At 37.8% G+C, this 16954-nt stretch overlaps 3 protein-coding genes across 3 annotated transcripts; 1 reads left to right on the top strand and 2 right to left on the bottom strand.

Moving 5' to 3' along the window:
• Positions 1-2652: 2652 nt before the first annotated feature.
• Positions 2653-3531, top strand: LOC146473994 (melanocortin receptor 3-like). Its single transcript, XM_085117692.1, has one exon. The coding sequence runs from the start codon at positions 2653-2655 to the stop codon at positions 3529-3531; it is 879 nt and encodes a 292-aa protein (XP_084973818.1).
• Positions 3532-9125: 5594 nt separating this feature from the next.
• LOC146473993 (melanocyte-stimulating hormone receptor-like) lies at positions 9126-11082 on the bottom strand. The gene has a single exon (XM_085117691.1). The coding sequence runs from the start codon at positions 11080-11082 to the stop codon at positions 10183-10185; it is 900 nt and encodes a 299-aa protein (XP_084973817.1). The 3' UTR covers positions 9126-10182.
• A 3412-nt stretch (positions 11083-14494) lies between these two features.
• Positions 14495-15472, bottom strand: LOC146473992 (adenosine receptor A2b-like). The gene has a single exon (XM_085117689.1). The coding sequence runs from the start codon at positions 15383-15385 to the stop codon at positions 14495-14497; it is 891 nt and encodes a 296-aa protein (XP_084973815.1). The 5' UTR covers positions 15386-15472.
• Positions 15473-16954: the final 1482 nt, after the last annotated feature.

Below are 16954 nucleotides of genomic sequence, written 5' to 3'. Positions count from 1 at the left end.
AGACGGAAAAGAAGGCGTCACAGATCAGACGGTGGTAGAATTGAAAAATATAGTCGAAGCCAAGGATTTTTTGCGACGGGCGATTAAAATCACGAGTTCGAACACACGAATTTGACTTGGTAGATATCAGCCATTTCGATCTGATCTGATTGCTCTGATAATTGATCACACAAACCTGCTTTCAGATGAAACGCGCAGAGTGCACATTAAAGAACCATTATTAATAACCACCTGATTCAACAGCTACTCCGCCAACAAGTAAACTAGATCTGTGATGAATTTCCATTAGAGTGTCAATCGTTTAAAAAAGGTTATTTAAGTAAATGTAGCTAGAAGCAGAGGTGAAGCCAGACAAAGAAACAATACAGAACTCACAGACTTCTAAAATATTGATGAACCACACATACGAAGCCAATAACGACTCGCTTACTCATGAAACCATAGCCTCTTCCAGGCGTTCAGTTAGTTAGAGCGCAGCGCGAAAAAATAAAGAAAAAGCGCGTGAGACGGAAAAGAAGGTGTCACAGACGGTGGGAGAATTGAAAAATTTGGTCGAACCCAAGGATTTGCTGCGACGGGCAAATAAAATCGCGAGCTCGAATACAAGTGGCGATCTACCTGCGAACTGGGGCGATTTGAATTTGACTTGCTAGATATCAGCGATTTCGATCGCTAATCGCTGCACTATACACGAAATCGCCATCCTAGAAGGAAGCACACTAGGCGATTTTCGCTTATTGGCGCGATCGGCGTTAAAAATCGACTTGTGCCCTTAGCGTGAAGAACCCTCAAGACCCTTTTCTATCCCGGAAGGATAGAATAGAATAGTTCTGTATTTAAACACGGTAAAATCCATCTGGAGTATAAAAATTAGAAATAACCTAACTATCCTAAACAAAATGCAAAAACTAACTACAACTAATCTAACTAAAACCTGTTTTTCATGAATGCCGTGTATACTCTAACATTAAAAATGAAGATTAACTAATATTTTAAATCGAGTTAGAGATTTAGCTTCTCTCACATCACAGGGCAGGCTGCTCTAGAGAACTGCTCCACTATAACTAACTGTTCATGAATTAGTTTGCAGAAACGGGACAAATAGTCTCTCAGGGAATAACGCGTTTCATTTCGTTTAACAAATTGACAGGAAATATAATCAGAAACAAGACCATTCAATGACTTGTATACCATTTTGGCTTTCTGTACTTGAAATTGAGTGCTCAAGTCTTTCCAATTAAGTTGTCTAATTAAGGTATAGAAAAGGTTGAAACGCGAGCGACACGCTTCTGAAGCTTCTGTAGCCTGTCAAATAATGTTTAGCCACAATTACCCCAGACAAGATTGCAATAATCGAAATAAGGTTGAATTAGTGCGTTGTATATATAATGAATAGTAGGTGAAGGGACAAAAGCTCTAATTATTTTTATTGCTCCTATTTCCGGAAGTGACCATTTTAGATAATTTATCAATGTGTGTTTGCTCCCGTAGATTTCTCTCAATAAATACCCCAAGCGATTTGACAGAGGAAACTTGTTCTATCGGAACATTATCAATCGAGAGCTCAAGTGGGTTCGACAAAGAACTCAATTTTTGTCTGCAGCCAGTTAGCATAAATTTAGTTTTAGCGGTGTTGGAAATCAATTTAGAAGGTAGATGTTTACTTCCTGAATTTCTGAGGTTGATTGCTCTGGAAACGTTTGGAGATGCTGGCAGATGTCCTGCAATTCTATATCTACAATGAAAACGTGGACGCATAATTTTATATTTTTAATTATGTTTTCGTTGGTGATGCCCTTGTGGTTGCTAAGGCTTGGAGCAAACGTCGAATCTTAGTGGAACTTAATTTGTCGAACCTATTAATTTTGAAAGTCATTTGTGACATCGCACAGCGAGATGCAAAAGGGCTTTTCGTGTTTCATGAACACTAAATATAAATGCTAAGCTGTCGTCTTCGATACACCGTTTCTCAGAGCTGTATGTAATGCGAGTCTTCTCTTTTCATTTTTCGCAATTAATTGCCAAGGAAAGGCCCGATGATCACTGTATTTTGGCATTTCGCTAGCAAGTTCTAGCAGTAACTAGCCGCGCATCGAGTGAATTGCACGGAGACACGTGCTTATTCCCGTGTTTTCATGAAGTGCAAGTTGTGAATTAGGGTCGACGCAGGTTCGACGTTTGCATTAAGTCGACTCTTTGTGGAACCTATTTTTAATATTAATTCGACGCGACTTAGATTCGACGTTTGCCCCAGGCCTGAGTTCCCTAATGTGTCAACAATACGCCAGTTAATTAGCAGCAGAAACAGATGGTTCAGCGGACTCCAGTTGTTCAACCATAAGCTCATATAGACTGCTCAATTCAAATAATATGCTAATGCAAGGAGTTAAAAATAAGCCATAAGCCAGTCATGATAATTAACCATGCTAACCTGTTTTTAGATGAAACAAACAGAGCGCGTATTAGAATATAAAACTTCAATCAACTCAGTGCTTCAAACAGCTACTTTACGCAAGTAAACTAACTTTGTGGGATTTTGCATTTCATTGGCAATCTTTTCAAACAGGTTATTTAAGTAAATGCAGCGGGAAGCAAACGTGTAAAGCAGAACAAAGAAACAGTACAGAGCTCATAGACTTCTAAAATATAAATATGATGAATCACACTGACGAAGGCAATAACGACTCGCCTACTCATGAAGCCATTGTCATCATAAACTGTGTCCTCAACGCTCCACTGACGCTAACCTCCATCATTGGTAATTCTTTGGTATTGGCCGCCGTTTGGAAAACTCCTTCCATTCGCTCAACTTCAATGATTATGCTTTGCAGTCTTGCTGTTTCAGATCTTCTCGTCGGTTTCGTTGTTCAGCCGCTGTATATTGCTGATGAGCTCGCGGAAGATCTCTTATTACATCGCGTGTCAGGGATGATAGGATTTTATGTCTGTGAAGTTTCTTTTGGTACAATGACGGCCATAAGTGTGGATCGATTGATGGCTCTTCATTATCACATGAGATACGCCAGTTTAATGACGGAATTTATAGTAGGAATGATTTGGGTGGTAATATTTCCTTTTTCGGGAATTTACTGTTGGAAGAAATTTTTATTACATCTGGTAGCGGGTATTTTTATTGCTATGTGTCTTCTTGTTTGTACATTTTCTTACATCAAAATTTATGGAATTGTTCGCCAGCATCAATTGCAGATTCACGTTCAACAACAGGCCGTGGAAAATCCACATATTGCAAATAACATACGCATGGCTCGGTTGAAAAAAAGTGCAATAAGCACTTTTATATTTTACATATTTATGGTCATATGTTATTTTCCACAAGTTATTTTATTAATTTTGTTTGGAACGATATACAAGAATTGGAAAACAGAATGGGTTTTTGCTACTACAATAGTGCACGCGAACTCGTCCGTTAACCCAATTTTATATTGCTGGCGACTGCGTGAGCTTAGAGCAGCTGTTTTTCAGATGCTAAAGCAGTTGTTATTTAAGCAAACCGATGAAAACTGTGCCTAAAGCTACAAACCGCAGGAACTGTAGACTGCATGAACGAGTGAATGTGATATCTTAAAATACATTTTAGTATACTTGTCAGGTTTGCGTTAATTTAGATCTCGAAAGAACAAACAACATCTTTAATTAATATCAACTGTTTTTGTTTGCTGTGATGTAGTCACCTTGTTTATTTAATCGCATGAGGCCCCGTTGAATAAAGAATACATTTTTAAAGTGAAGTGAAAGTGAAAATTAATCCTTGATTATACGAAGACTCATTGCGGATAAGTGTTTATAACATAAAGAGTTAAATTCCCTTCAAACCATCCAGGCGGCTCGTAAAACATTTAGCCCCTTATAAAAAAAACACTGACTTGTTAGCAGAACAAACATTTTCCTTTTTTTTTTTTTCGTTGTTGGCATACAAAACAGAGAAAACTAGAATTAAATTGATCTTTATATACATGTAATTGAGAGAAAATAAAAGTTTAGTTCATGAACAACTCACAAATGTTAGGCAGCAATAAAATGATTCACTTGCGCTCTGAAATTTTCTACCGCTAAAAATATCAAACTGTGGATCCAAGGAAGGACATAACTTACAAAGTACGTAATTTCTTCCACTGGATTTGACCTGCTGAATGGCTTTGTTCGGTTGTTGTTCGCTGGAAGAAGACGTAGCGAGGTGATCGCACTTTGTAGACCTTAAAAGGTTACAGTTTTTCAACTAAACAAATCCGATTCAAGTTTTCAGCTTATAACATAACATAATATTTGTTCAGGAAATCAACTAATCAATAAAACACTTCCTGAAAGGGGAAATCATGAGGTTAGCCCTATATAAAATAATTTCCCCAAATATACATTCTACAATATAAAACAATCACAAAAATTTAAAATTATAACTATTTACAGTTATTCAGTAGTGTACACGTACATCTTCAGTCTATTTCGAAATAAAGTTATTGAACCAGGGTGTGCAACATCCTTAGGTAACTTGTTTCACTTATTAACAATGCGTACAGAGAAGGAGTACTTATAACAGTTGCAAATGGCTGTTTTCACATGAAGTTTGTAGTCGTGAGTGGCTCTAGTTTGACTACACTTAGTGAGCTGCAAAAAGTCTGGAAATGGAAGTCTATCTAATCCAAAGACTATCTTATACCATTGACTAAACACAAGAATGTAATTTTCTACGTTTCTCCAATGTTTGCCACTCCAGTAAGCGACAGCGATCTACGCACCATAAACTGCCCCTTATAACCCCTCCCCCCCTCCCTCAGCTTATAAGCCCTCCCAGTTAAAGGCCCATATCCTTTTTAACCAAAAATTATATCCGATTATAGGCCCCCCCCCCCCCCCCCCGATATAAGCTCCCCTCTAGTTTCGCTCGTGTTGTTAGTTTTAATTTTGTTCGAAATATTAACGTCTCAAAGGTTAATTAATCAAAGGCTCCTGTGAGCCAACTCGTGAATGCAGAAGTGATTAGTGGTAACCGTATTAAAAGTGGTACTCGCATCAAACTACGCTACAAGGATTCGTGGATGTCATGCTGCATTGCGGGAATTAATTATGGCAATGCACATAATGTTATTTACTTAACGCGCAAAACAATCACATTACACACGCACTCTGATTCCTTTCGATACGCGAAGCAATGTAAAGGTGGACGTGTACGTTCTTTTGGTGGTTTTACGTGGTTGCCAATCGACACAAAAAAGCCTCCAGTTTTTCTTCCAAGAACCTTCATATTTTTTTTCTCGCGTCCTGTTCTTGCCGAATGAAACTTGATACATGTGAACGATTTTGGTTGCCTAGCACATGACCTAAATCTTGCTGTTTTAAGTATGGTAATATTCCTTTCTACGTTCAAAAGACGGCTTGGTGAATCGACTTTGTCCTCCGAATAAAATTTATTGCGAAGCTTAAGTTTTAGTTTCCTATTTTACCCTTAGTCTTTCATCCACGGAATTGCCTTGAATCTTTAATGTTAATTGAACGTTTTTTTCATATATATATTTTGCGGCCAGACATAGAAATGCGTGAAGTGTTGTGTTCGGCTGTATGTAATTTTAGTGTTTACATACTGATCGATTACGATCAGATTTATCGCACTGTGGAATTTCGTATTCTTTCAGTCACGTCGTTTCCTCAGATTTTTAGGGTAAGCTCCTTTAAAGGTTTTCATGTTTGCATTTGATGTTTGCTGAAACGAGCAGTTCCACCTTTCGAAGTGTAGCCTCTCTCGCAGATGCTCTTTTGGCTCGCCACGCATTCTTTCCTCCCCAACGAAACGAACCAAAAGAGCGTCTGCGAGGAAAGTTAATCGAAGTTGAACTTTTGGAAAATATCAGTCGTGAAAGGAAAGTTGCTCCTTAGATTCGGTTAATGGAAGGAGTTAGCAGACAACACACCTATGAGCTGTTTTCCTTTAAGAATAAGTTATTCGTTGAGTTCATTTTACGTCCTTGTTTTTTGTCCCGTAATGGCGGCTGATAGTGAATACACGCACTATAGGTAGACTCATGAATAATTTATGATTTTGGTTAAACTCCTATTAAATTGATATAAAGTTTACACCTGAACGATCGAGCGAGCGAGTGACAATTGTCCACATTACGATAACCCAATCATTGCGCATGAGCGCATTCACGAGTTAAAAAACAGTAAATGATCATGGAAAGCGTTTTCCTATCACACTGCCATAGCTCGTTTCGAAAGGGACTTTTTTTTTTTATTCCGGTTATAAGGTCCCTCGGATATAAGCCCCTTCGTTTATAAGGCCATTTAAAACCCCTTACGAAGTTGTATTAGCCCAGGACTTATAAGCGGCAGTTTACAGTATTTCATTTCTCCCCGTTTTTGCTTTAGGGCTGGTCGTGAGGCTCTTCTTCTTCTTCTTCTTCTTCTTGTTCTTCTTCTTGTTCTTCTTCTTCTTCTTGTTCTTCTTCTTGTTCTTCTTCTTCTTCTTGTTCTTCTTCTTCTTCTTCTTCTTCTTCTTCTTCTTCTTCTTCTTCTTCTTCTTCTTCTTCTTCTTCTTTTTCCAGTGCTTCAATGTCTTTGATCTGGTTCGCGAATAGGTCTGATCAGAGACTTATAGAGGCACGAAAACACAACCTGGTTGTTATATCCAATTGATCGCTTAATTACACCTAACATCTTCATAACATCGTCTTATTTACATAATTAGAACGCCTCCTAGCCACTGACCTTACGGTTATGTCTTATGTATTATTTGACACAAATAATCTTTTGCTGTTTCTTGTAAGATACGAAAATTTACCTTTATAGTTGCAGTACTTGATTTAAATGTATTTTTGGCACAAACAACGCGGCTTAAGTAAAAAGCGAAACTCCAAAGAACCTGAAAGAACTCGTTGTTGTTGTGGACAACACGCCCATAATCTCGTGACCCAAAACAGAAAATGGAGGAAAACACCAAAGCATGCGCTTTGCGTTTCGGCGAACTAAAAATTAAAGATTCACAGCGCAGGTGAATCAATTTATTGATTCCTAACATTTGGTTTAATCGTTGATAGTTTGCTTATACCGTGATCGTCAATTTTTTTTAATTACATGTATATAACAATCAACTTTTCTCGTTTTGTATGTTTTTTACGGTATGAAAAAGGTAAATTGTTTGTTTCTTTTGCTTAATGTAAACATTGTTACTCCGGGACTGACTTTATTACGAATTGTCTAGACGGTTTTAACAAACTTTTGTCCTCTTTGTTATCAACAGTTAATCGCAATGAGTCCTCGTAAAGGATTAATTTAATCATTATATATTCAAAGTTTTTCGCAAATTAGCAAATTGGAGAAAACTTTGATAATACGCGTAACAATTAAGTCTTAACCTATCAAGACCGTGATTATTTTTTGTCTTCCGCCTCCGGGGCCGGGGAAAGGGTGGATTCCAACCGACTCCCTCTATAAGTTTGCAAGTATAACAGCTATGACAGTGAAGATTAGAGGATAGAAGTCCCAGGATGTTTCCTTTGAAGTCACAAACGGGAAATGATGACGTCATATATTGTATTTACGTCATAATCACCAAATGGCGGCCATCTTGGATTTCTGGATCTCCCCAAAACTTCAAGAAAGCGCTGAAATTGAACAAGAAGTAATCGAAACTAATAAAGGAACACTAATATGTGCTAAAAACAAAAAAGGTATAGGAAGAAAAGTAATTTTTCCTCATGTTAAAAATAGATTTTCCATTTTGTGAAAAAACTGACTGTCAAAAATTGGTTGCCACGGTAACATGAAAGTCAATGAACACTAACCGACCACATCAATTTTTTGCAATAAATTTCAAAAAAAGTCCTAAAGTTTCATGCGGTTTGCCGTCATATTTATAAAAGGTGTTTAGGTTTAAAGTCGCTGCGCGTAGACTCCGCCCTCTCTCCCCCGGCCTAGATATAGGGTTAATCCTTAGTTTTATCTGACCAAGCCTCATACGATCACATAAACAAAACAAGTACATCACCTGAAATGAAAACAATTCATTCGTTCATTCATTTATTTTGCCATTTACCAGAAATACAACAACGGTATACAGAAATACATTAAAGATACTAAACAATATTCCTACTAAATTATTTTTACAAGATCAAATGTGGTAAAGGCAAGGAAGCCTATATAGAAGCCGGGGGCTTATAAACTATAGGCTTCCTGGAATATAGGATAAACCATACAAGTTAAGGGTACTGATTGATTTTAATACTGATTGATTATAAAACATAAAGAAAATGTATTGTTTGGTCTTTCGAAATTTACGTTAATGCAAACCCTGACCAGGTATACTAAAACTGCAAGTTAAAAAATATCAGATTACTTCTATAGGATTCCAGTGCTTTTAAGATAAATAGAGGTAGACAGATGGTTTATTAATACCTCAATGACAGTATCAAACTGAGCTGTCAAGGGATTAAAAATAATGCTAATAAAAGTAATAAAAATAATCTACAATTGACAAATTACAAAATCTTACGAATCACATACGGTAATACCAGTGCTAGTATGGCATTGAATTAATTGAAAACCTATCAAGACTTGTTAAAGGTGTTTGCGCATTTGTTGATGAACGTGTCTCTAAATCTGCTGCTTTTACCTTGTCTTACTTTAAAAGGCCTTTGTTTCTTCAGTTGACATGCCCTTGGCGCTCATTAAATGGTAAAAGGTGGTACAAGCTGTCTGAAGGGTTGATTAAGATGTTGTTAAAGAATTTGTTTACAAAGTGCAGCCCTTCTCTCCTGTAAGGGCAGTAAGGCCGAAAAGTGAAAGAGCGACATCGTATTGTTCATCATAGCCTAAAATGTTTCTAAGTGCTCGTTTCTGTAGACTTTCTAACGTTAAACTGAGATATTAAGGAAGGCCGTAGTGAAATACTTGACAACCATAATAAGCATAACTGACTGGGTACAAGCAACATAGAATTTGACTTCAATTCCCTGGTCCATCACCGCGCTTGAGTTGCACTAGAAAGTGTAAGAGTTTAACAGCTTTCTTGACCGTTTCGGCAATGTTTGAGTTCCACTTAAGATCTGCCTGAATGTACAAACCTAGTAACTTAATTAGTAACATCTAGTAACTTAATTAGTAACATTGGTTGTATTGGTCTCTTTTGTCTGTGAGAACGGCAGGTTTAACACGTTCGTGAATTATAAAGTGTTCCGCAACCTTCGATAGAGTAGGTGTGACGGGAATCGACCTCAGACCTTTCGCAATATTCTCTAAGGTCTTAGGTTCGATTCCTGATAGGAGCACTCGGATGTATTTTTTCCGAGTATGCCTGCGTCACTTTCTAGAATAATCATCATTCTCATTCTCCAAGTTCTTTACTGTAAGCAGGAGAGTAACATTAGTACACTTCCTGATTTTACACATGGATCCTTTTGCAATTGAACTGCTTATGGTATAGTACACCGGGTGGGTAAGTTCAAAAGTAAAATCATGCAGAACACACTTAGGAATATCATCTGGACCACCAGCTTTAGAGGCGACAACTCCACTAAGGAATTTTAGGTAGCTTTCGAGGGAGATAGTCGGGGCCTCCTGCTGTATTAACACAGCAGTGATCAGAGAGAGGCTTAAACGTTTGTTTTGGCAGTAACAAGGTTAAGTTGATGTCATTTGAGATACTCTTGAGGTTACTAGCAGCGGATGGTTTTCATCATGCTAATAGTTTGGTTGATAAGTCTGTAGATGTATCACCCATTCCACATATACGGCGACACTCAAACCACATGAACACTTCTTGGGATCGTTGTCGCTTATATCGTGTACCTTCGCCCGACAATAAGAAGATTTGCACAGTTTTCGTTCTCTATTCGCTTTCTTCCGATCGGAACATCAATTCCTTTGCTATGGTGATAACGTTTTGACGCTGCAACAAAAGCGATTTTAGTCTTGGACTCATCCAGAATCCAGGGAACGTCGGTCGATGAATTTTAATCCGCTTGTATTTTGAAGAATAGAATCCAGCCCAACGTGATTCAGTGAACTAAAGTATACGTATCGATCCTGGACGTTGTCCATAATAGTTTAACAGATGACAAGTCATGAACAAGACCTGTCAGATAACGACGAACGCAAGTTTCGAACCGGGATTCGAAACTCTCACACAAAGTATCTCTTAAAAGATCGTTCCTGAAGTCACTGTTTGTAGCCTTACGCACAGTTTTCTTCAGTTTGCTTAAATAACAACTGTTTTACCGTCTGAAAAACTGCTGCTCTTAGCTTACGTAATTGCCAGCAATATAAAATTGGGTTAACGGACGAGTTCATGTGTACTACTGTAGTAGCAAGACTCCATTCTGTTTTCCAATTCTTGTATATCGTTCCAAACAAACTTAATAAAACTACCTGTGGAAAATAACAAATGACTATAAAAATGTAGAATGTGAAAGTATTTATTGCACTTTTTTTTAACCGTGCCATGCGTATGCTTTCTGCAATATCTCGATTTTCTACGGCTTGTTGTTGAACTTGAATCTCTAATTGATGCTGGCGAACAATTCCATGAATTTTGATGTAACAAAATGTGCAGATAACAAGACACATAGCAATAAAAATACCGGCTATGAGATGAAATGCAAATTTCTTCCAAACATAAATTCCCGAACAAGGAAAGATTAGAACCCAAATCATTCCCGCTATAAATTTGACGCGGCATTCCGTCATTAAACTGGCGTATCTCATGTGATAATGAAGAGCCATCAATCGATCCACACTTATGGCCGTCATTGTACCAAAAGAAACTCCGCAGACATAAAATCCTATCATCCCTGACACACGATGTAGTGAAAGGTCTTCCGTAAGTTCATCAGCAATATAGAGTGGCTGAACAACGAAACCGACGAGAAGATCTGAAACAGCAAGACTGCAAAGCATAATCATTGAAGTTGAGCGAATGGAAGGAGTTTTCCAAATGGCGGCCAGTACCAAAGAATTGCCAATGATGGAGGTTAGCATCAGTGGAGCATTGAGGACACAGTTCATGATGACAATGGTTTCATGAGTAGGCGAGTCGTTATTGCCTTCTTCAGCCGTGTGAGCGTAGTTAATCATAACAATATTGTTATACTATGAGTTCTGTACTGTTTCTTTGTTTGGCTTCTCCTCTGCTTCTCGCTGCATTCACTTAAATAACCTGTATGACACGATTGACACTCAAATGGAGCGCGAAATTCACCATAAAGTTAATTTACTTCCTGGCGGAGCAGCTGATTGAAGCAGTTCATTGGGGTTGTTTGCGCTCTGCGTGAATTAATTAACGTGAATAATTATGCTGGGTAAATGCCAACACTCCTGACATTAACATATTTTTTACATTGAAAAGTCTATTTAAATAATTAAGTAGGAAAGTAGCTGCAATAAAGGGAAGCTTGCTCGACAGGAAAAAATAACAAAAAAAAAAATGCGAAACTAAAAATAACAGCAACAACAGACTGGGAGAAAAATGAGAACTCACAAGGTACCTTCATGCAGCTGTTGCCATGATGCTGCCTTCGGAGATGTCACAAGAAGATGCTTTATTACATATCACAGGCCTGGCATATAAGATACATATCAATTGCTGCATAAAAAAGTAAAAAGAATTACTGAAGAGTGTCACGACTTCCTCTAACGTCTTCTCTTGACTGATTGCGCGAAGGGTAAGCTTTCGCGCTAAACTTTAACCCAGAACTCTCTCAACGTTCTTGTGATAAAATATTAGTTTCATTTTCATTGTTCAGATCAACACAAATAACATATCTCGGAGAACAGTACCTTATATCAGTGATAAAATAAAACGAAGTTTCGTAAATATATATTTACACGACATACGACAATTATAAGCTAAAAAGTATCGTCCTAGCAAAAGAAGTCCGTCAATCTTTAGCAATTTTTCCTGTCTACAAACATAGTTTTCATTAATTCAAATACGTTTGCAGTCTGTAACCTTAAAAGCAACAGGACTCTGTTGTTCAAAGAGCGGATATTACTTTATTCAGCGGATAAATAACTGTCTAGCTTTAAAATATATCAGTTGCAGTACTTTCTTTTTCTGCTTAAGAGCGGCTTATTCGCTAGATAAGCTGGATATTTGAAAACGGGAGTCGGGTGAGCCATCTGTTTTGGTTGCTAATTTTCTTTTGGTTGGCACATTAGGCAACTTAGCAACCACCAGGACATCACCAACGAAAACATAACTCAGTAGAAATACAAATTTACTTCGCGGTTATTTCAACTCATTTTACTTGCAAAATGTGGCCGTAAGATAGAGCCGCGGACAAAATGTATTAGTTTGTACAATTTTTTCGTCTAAGAATATATATTAAACAAAAGGAAGGAAAAAGGAAAAAAACGAGCAATGAGCAAAATGTCCGCGCGTATTATATGTAAAAACACCGAATAAGAGATTTATTATTCCACCAAAAAAAAAAAAAAAAGATTTTGCTATTTTGGCTTCTCTTTTCTGGTATAAAGAGTGTTGAAATGCACCCGTAATTTCTGTACATAAGTATATGTCGCGTGCGAATGACGTAAACAACACATAAAGCCAGTGAAATGTCGTTGTCCGTATCTGCTCTGTTGTAAGCCGGTCAAACCGGGACATGCACTACAGTGTATAACGGTCTTGTATTTTGCGCGTTCTCTTGACCTTGTTTGTTGAAATGACATAATAGTGGAATTATAAAACGTCTCATTCTCTGGATATGCTTATCCGCCATTTGAGTCATTATGGGCATAATCCGTTCTTTGAACAACTGGATGGTCTCCATAGCAAGCCCTTACAAACCACTCCGTGAATATCCCAATTCATTCAAAACCTATGCAGAGCAAGCGAACTATTTAGGGAACAGAATTGGCAGGCCGGATGGCATTCAACTTAAGAAAGAAAATTTTTCTCGCCGTGTGCTAACATTCTCCGCAAGACCTTAATTTAGATCATTTCTGTCTTATTGCATACTGGACTTATCCCTATTGTTTCAGAACGTTCTCCTTGCCTGCCGCCCGCCCAAACGACATAGCGTTATGATCCAAGGATAAGTTACTTCACAAATAATCAAAACAATTGCCATTATAATACATAGAAACATTTTAGCTAAATCCCTGATATATAAAAGCTAACGTTTCATTATAATATATTGTTGTTTTGTTACGATACTGGTTAAACCCGTACTAAAAGCTAACAGCCTGAAAATGTATTTAAAAATATTATTTTATTTCTAGAACACTCAAAAGCGTTTATCGATCTCTTCTCGATCTCTTCTAGAAAACACGTTTGATCTTGAAATTGTTGTTTGTACAACTGCTTTGTTTATGCCAAGAAGTTTTCCTCCGCGTTTCACGATTCACCAGTTTCTGTCCATATTTATACGCTACTCTAGCTGATCAGTACTCTTTCCATTAATTCAGTTAAAACATAGTTTTCATTAATTTTTTACTTCATATTTGCCCTTTCGTTACTGAACAAGGTAATTGAAGGCTAATGAACAAGAAGTTGCTGAATAACCGTATCCAACAGTGACTTTTTGATGGGAAGAAGGAGAAGGACAAATTCAGTGGAAGAAATTACTTTGCAAGTTTTTTGTTTGAATTGTAAAGCCATACATGGATTCACCGGCGTTTGCTATTTTCATCGATCTGCGTTCCTGTGATTTTCAAGTGGGAGAAATTTTCACAGTGCAGGTGAATCGATTAATTGATTCCTAATATTTGGTTTAATCGTTGTTTGCTCATCTAGAAATCGTGTATTTCTTCCTAATTACATGCATATAACAATCAACTTTTTTTTAAACTCGTGAATGCGCGCATACGCATTTAACGAGTTATCGTAATGTGGGGAAATGTTACTCGCTCGGTGTGCCGTTAACTTTATATTAATTTAATCGGAATTTAACCAAAATCATAAAATATTCATTATTCAGTCTACGTATAGATGCCATCATTACGGGACTAAAAACAAGGGCGTAAAATCAACGCAACGAATAACTTACTCTTAGGAGAAAACAGCTAGTAGGTGTGCTGTCTGTTGAAATCTTCCATTTACCGAAACTAAGGGGCAAATTTCCTTTCAGAACGGATATTTTCCAAAAGTTTCGTTTCGATGTTCGGTTAGCCTCTCTCGCAAACGCTCTTTTGGCTCGTCTCGATGGAGAGGAAACGAGCCAAAAGAGCTTCTGCGAGGGAGGCTAGATCTCGATAGGCGGAACTGCTCATTTCAGGAAACATCAAACGCAAACATTAAAACCTTTAAAGGACCTTCACGCTAAAAATCAGAGGAAACGACGTGAGTGAAAGAATAGGAATTCCGCAGTGCGACAAATCTCCCTTTGGTGTCAACGTTATCGACAAGATCAGGACGTAAATACTGAATTTACGTACTGCCGAACACAACACTTCACGCATTCCTATTTCAGGCAGCAAAATGTAGTCTAAACTCCCATCTCTAAGGATCAATTCAAAAACGTTCCTGAAGTCATTGTTTGTAGCCTTAGGCACAGTTTTCTTCAGCTTGCTTCAATAACAATTGCTTTACCGTCTGAAAAACTGCTGCTCTAAGGTTACGTAATCGCCAGCAAAATAAAATTGGGTTAACGGACGAGTTCATGTGCACAACTGTCACTGCAAAACTCCATTCTGCTTTCCAGCTCTTGTATATAATTCCAAACAAACTTAATAAAAGTACCTGTGGAAAATAACAAATGACCATATAAATGTAAAATATAAAAGTGTTTATTGCACTTTTTTTCAACCGAGCCATGCGTATGTTGATTGCAATATCTGGATTTTCCACGGCCTGTTGTTGAACGTGAATCTGCAATTGATGCTGGCGAACAATTCCATAAATGTTGATATAAGAAAATGCACAAATAACAAGGCACATATCAATAAAAATACCCGCTACCAGATGAAATGTAAATATATTCCAAAGGTGAAGTCCCAAACAAGGAAATATCACCACCCAAACCATTCCTGCTATAAATTTGACGCGGCGTTCGCTTATTAAACTGGCGTATCTCATGTGATGATGAAGAGCTATCAACCGATCCACACTTATGGCCGTCATTGTACCAAAAGAAACTCCGCAGAAATAAAATCCTATTATTCCTGACACACGATATAATAAAAGGTCTTTGGTGAGCTCATCAGCAATATAGAGCGGCTGAACAACGAAACCGACGAGAAGATCTGAAACAGCAAGACTGCAAAGCATAATCATTGAAGTTGAGCGAATGGAAGGAGTTTTCCAAACGGCGGCCAGTACCAAAGAATTGCCAACGATGGAGGTTAGCATCAGTGGAACATTGAGGACACAGTTTATGATGACAATGGTTTCATGAGTAGGCGAGCCGTTATTATCTTCGTCAGTGTGGTTTATCATATCAAGATTTTAGAAGTCTGAGTTCTGCACTGTTTCTTTGTTCGACTTAACCATTGCTTTTCGCTGCATTTACTAAAATAACCTGTTTGAAACAGGTAGAAAAAAACTAGAATACCACAGGCAGCCCAAGCTCGCGTCACTAGAAAGCGTGTAATAATTAATTACTAGTGGGCATGATGACCTTTGAGTGCAAGAAGCCACTGAAAAATTAAACGCATTATAAGACTGTATGGGAAATAAAATACTGTCGATTATGAAGTTTAAAAAACGCTAAATTCAACTTTCATTTAAAAAACGGATAAAACGTGCCAAGTTCGCGGCGTCACTAGAGAACGTGTGATAATTTATAATAACCAGTGAGACGATGACCTTTGAGTGCAAGCAGTATTGTGTTACAGACAGCCGTTGAGAAATTTGAACGCATTATAAGACTTTGTATGGAAAATAAAATACCGACGATTTTTACGCTTAAAAAACGCTAAATTTAACTTTCATTCAATAAAATGAATAAAACTGACTCACCTCTGGTGTATCCTTGTGAATTTTGTAGCCTATTTTGCCGTTTCGAGCGTTCTTTAAAATCACTGCCATTCCCCTCAGTTGTTTGTGAAGGCCAAACATCAAGTCAATGTCCGGTGACTTCTGGTGTACCCCAGGGTACAGTCCTCGGCCCATTGCTGATGGGGGAACGGTTTGCTTTTGTGACAGAAGAAGAGATAAACCTGCTGGTCGATAAACCAGTACCAGAAAACAACATACCGCTCTAAACGTTTTTGACGGTAAGCTGTTCGTAAACGAAGTGTTGAAATACTCAAGCTCGTATTTGCGATTTTTTCTCTTGGTTTGAACTCTGTTTAACAGTCCTTGAATTAAAAATGTGGTAAAACTGAAAAGTATGAATCAAAGGCGAAAAGTTTTAGCCCATCTCATTTAAGAGTATTTATGGTTTTCTTTCAGTCTGGCGAAATGAAAAAGCCATCAACAAGCTATTAAACGAGTTTCATTAATAAGCTCGAAGCTCGCTCACACGAAGGCAAATATTACAGTTGTAATTCAATGAGAGTAATTCGTGCTGGCCTGGATATAAGGAATTTAAATAATGAAAACATAAATTTCAGTACCATTACTGACAGAGCTCAAGCCGGTAAATGATGCTATCAATGCTCACCTGGTCGAGATCGCTCGCGAACATAAAAGAAGGATAATAAACACAATAGCCTCCATTTGACTTTAAAAATATGCTCAGATATTTGTCCTTGTACATTATCTGCTCCTCGAAGCCGCACAGTTTTCCTCGAGCCTCGCTCTCGAAAAACTGTTCGCTTCTCGGAACAGATAATGTCCGCGGACAAATATCTGAGCATATTTTCGCGCCAAATGGAGGCTATTGTTTATTTATACCATGCCCGAGGAATGGCGACCAATAAATTGTCTTCTGGTTGTCCTTTCAAAGCGAAATCAGCAAGATCTAGCAATAATTCTTGATTGTTAAACAATTATTCCACTTGTTGGATATGAGATGATTATAGCCAACTTGGCGCTACGCGCCTTGTTGGCTATCTATCATCT

Source organism: Pavona decussata, unplaced genomic scaffold (assembly GCF_977016875.1).
Source record: "Pavona decussata unplaced genomic scaffold, jaPavDecu1.1 SCAFFOLD_92, whole genome shotgun sequence".
In the NCBI taxonomy this organism is placed as follows: domain Eukaryota; kingdom Metazoa; phylum Cnidaria; class Anthozoa; order Scleractinia; family Agariciidae; genus Pavona; species Pavona decussata.
This window is presented reverse-complemented; position numbering and strand designations above follow the sequence as displayed.

Bases quoted from the DNA above. Each gene is read 5' to 3' on its own strand.
- LOC146473994 (XM_085117692.1), top strand. From the start codon at position 2,653: ATGATGAATCACACTGACGAAGGCAATAACGACTCGCCTACTCATGAA.
- LOC146473993 (XM_085117691.1), bottom strand. From the start codon at position 11,082: ATGATTAACTACGCTCACACGGCTGAAGAAGGCAATAACGACTCGCCT.
- LOC146473992 (XM_085117689.1), bottom strand. From the start codon at position 15,385: ATGATAAACCACACTGACGAAGATAATAACGGCTCGCCTACTCATGAA.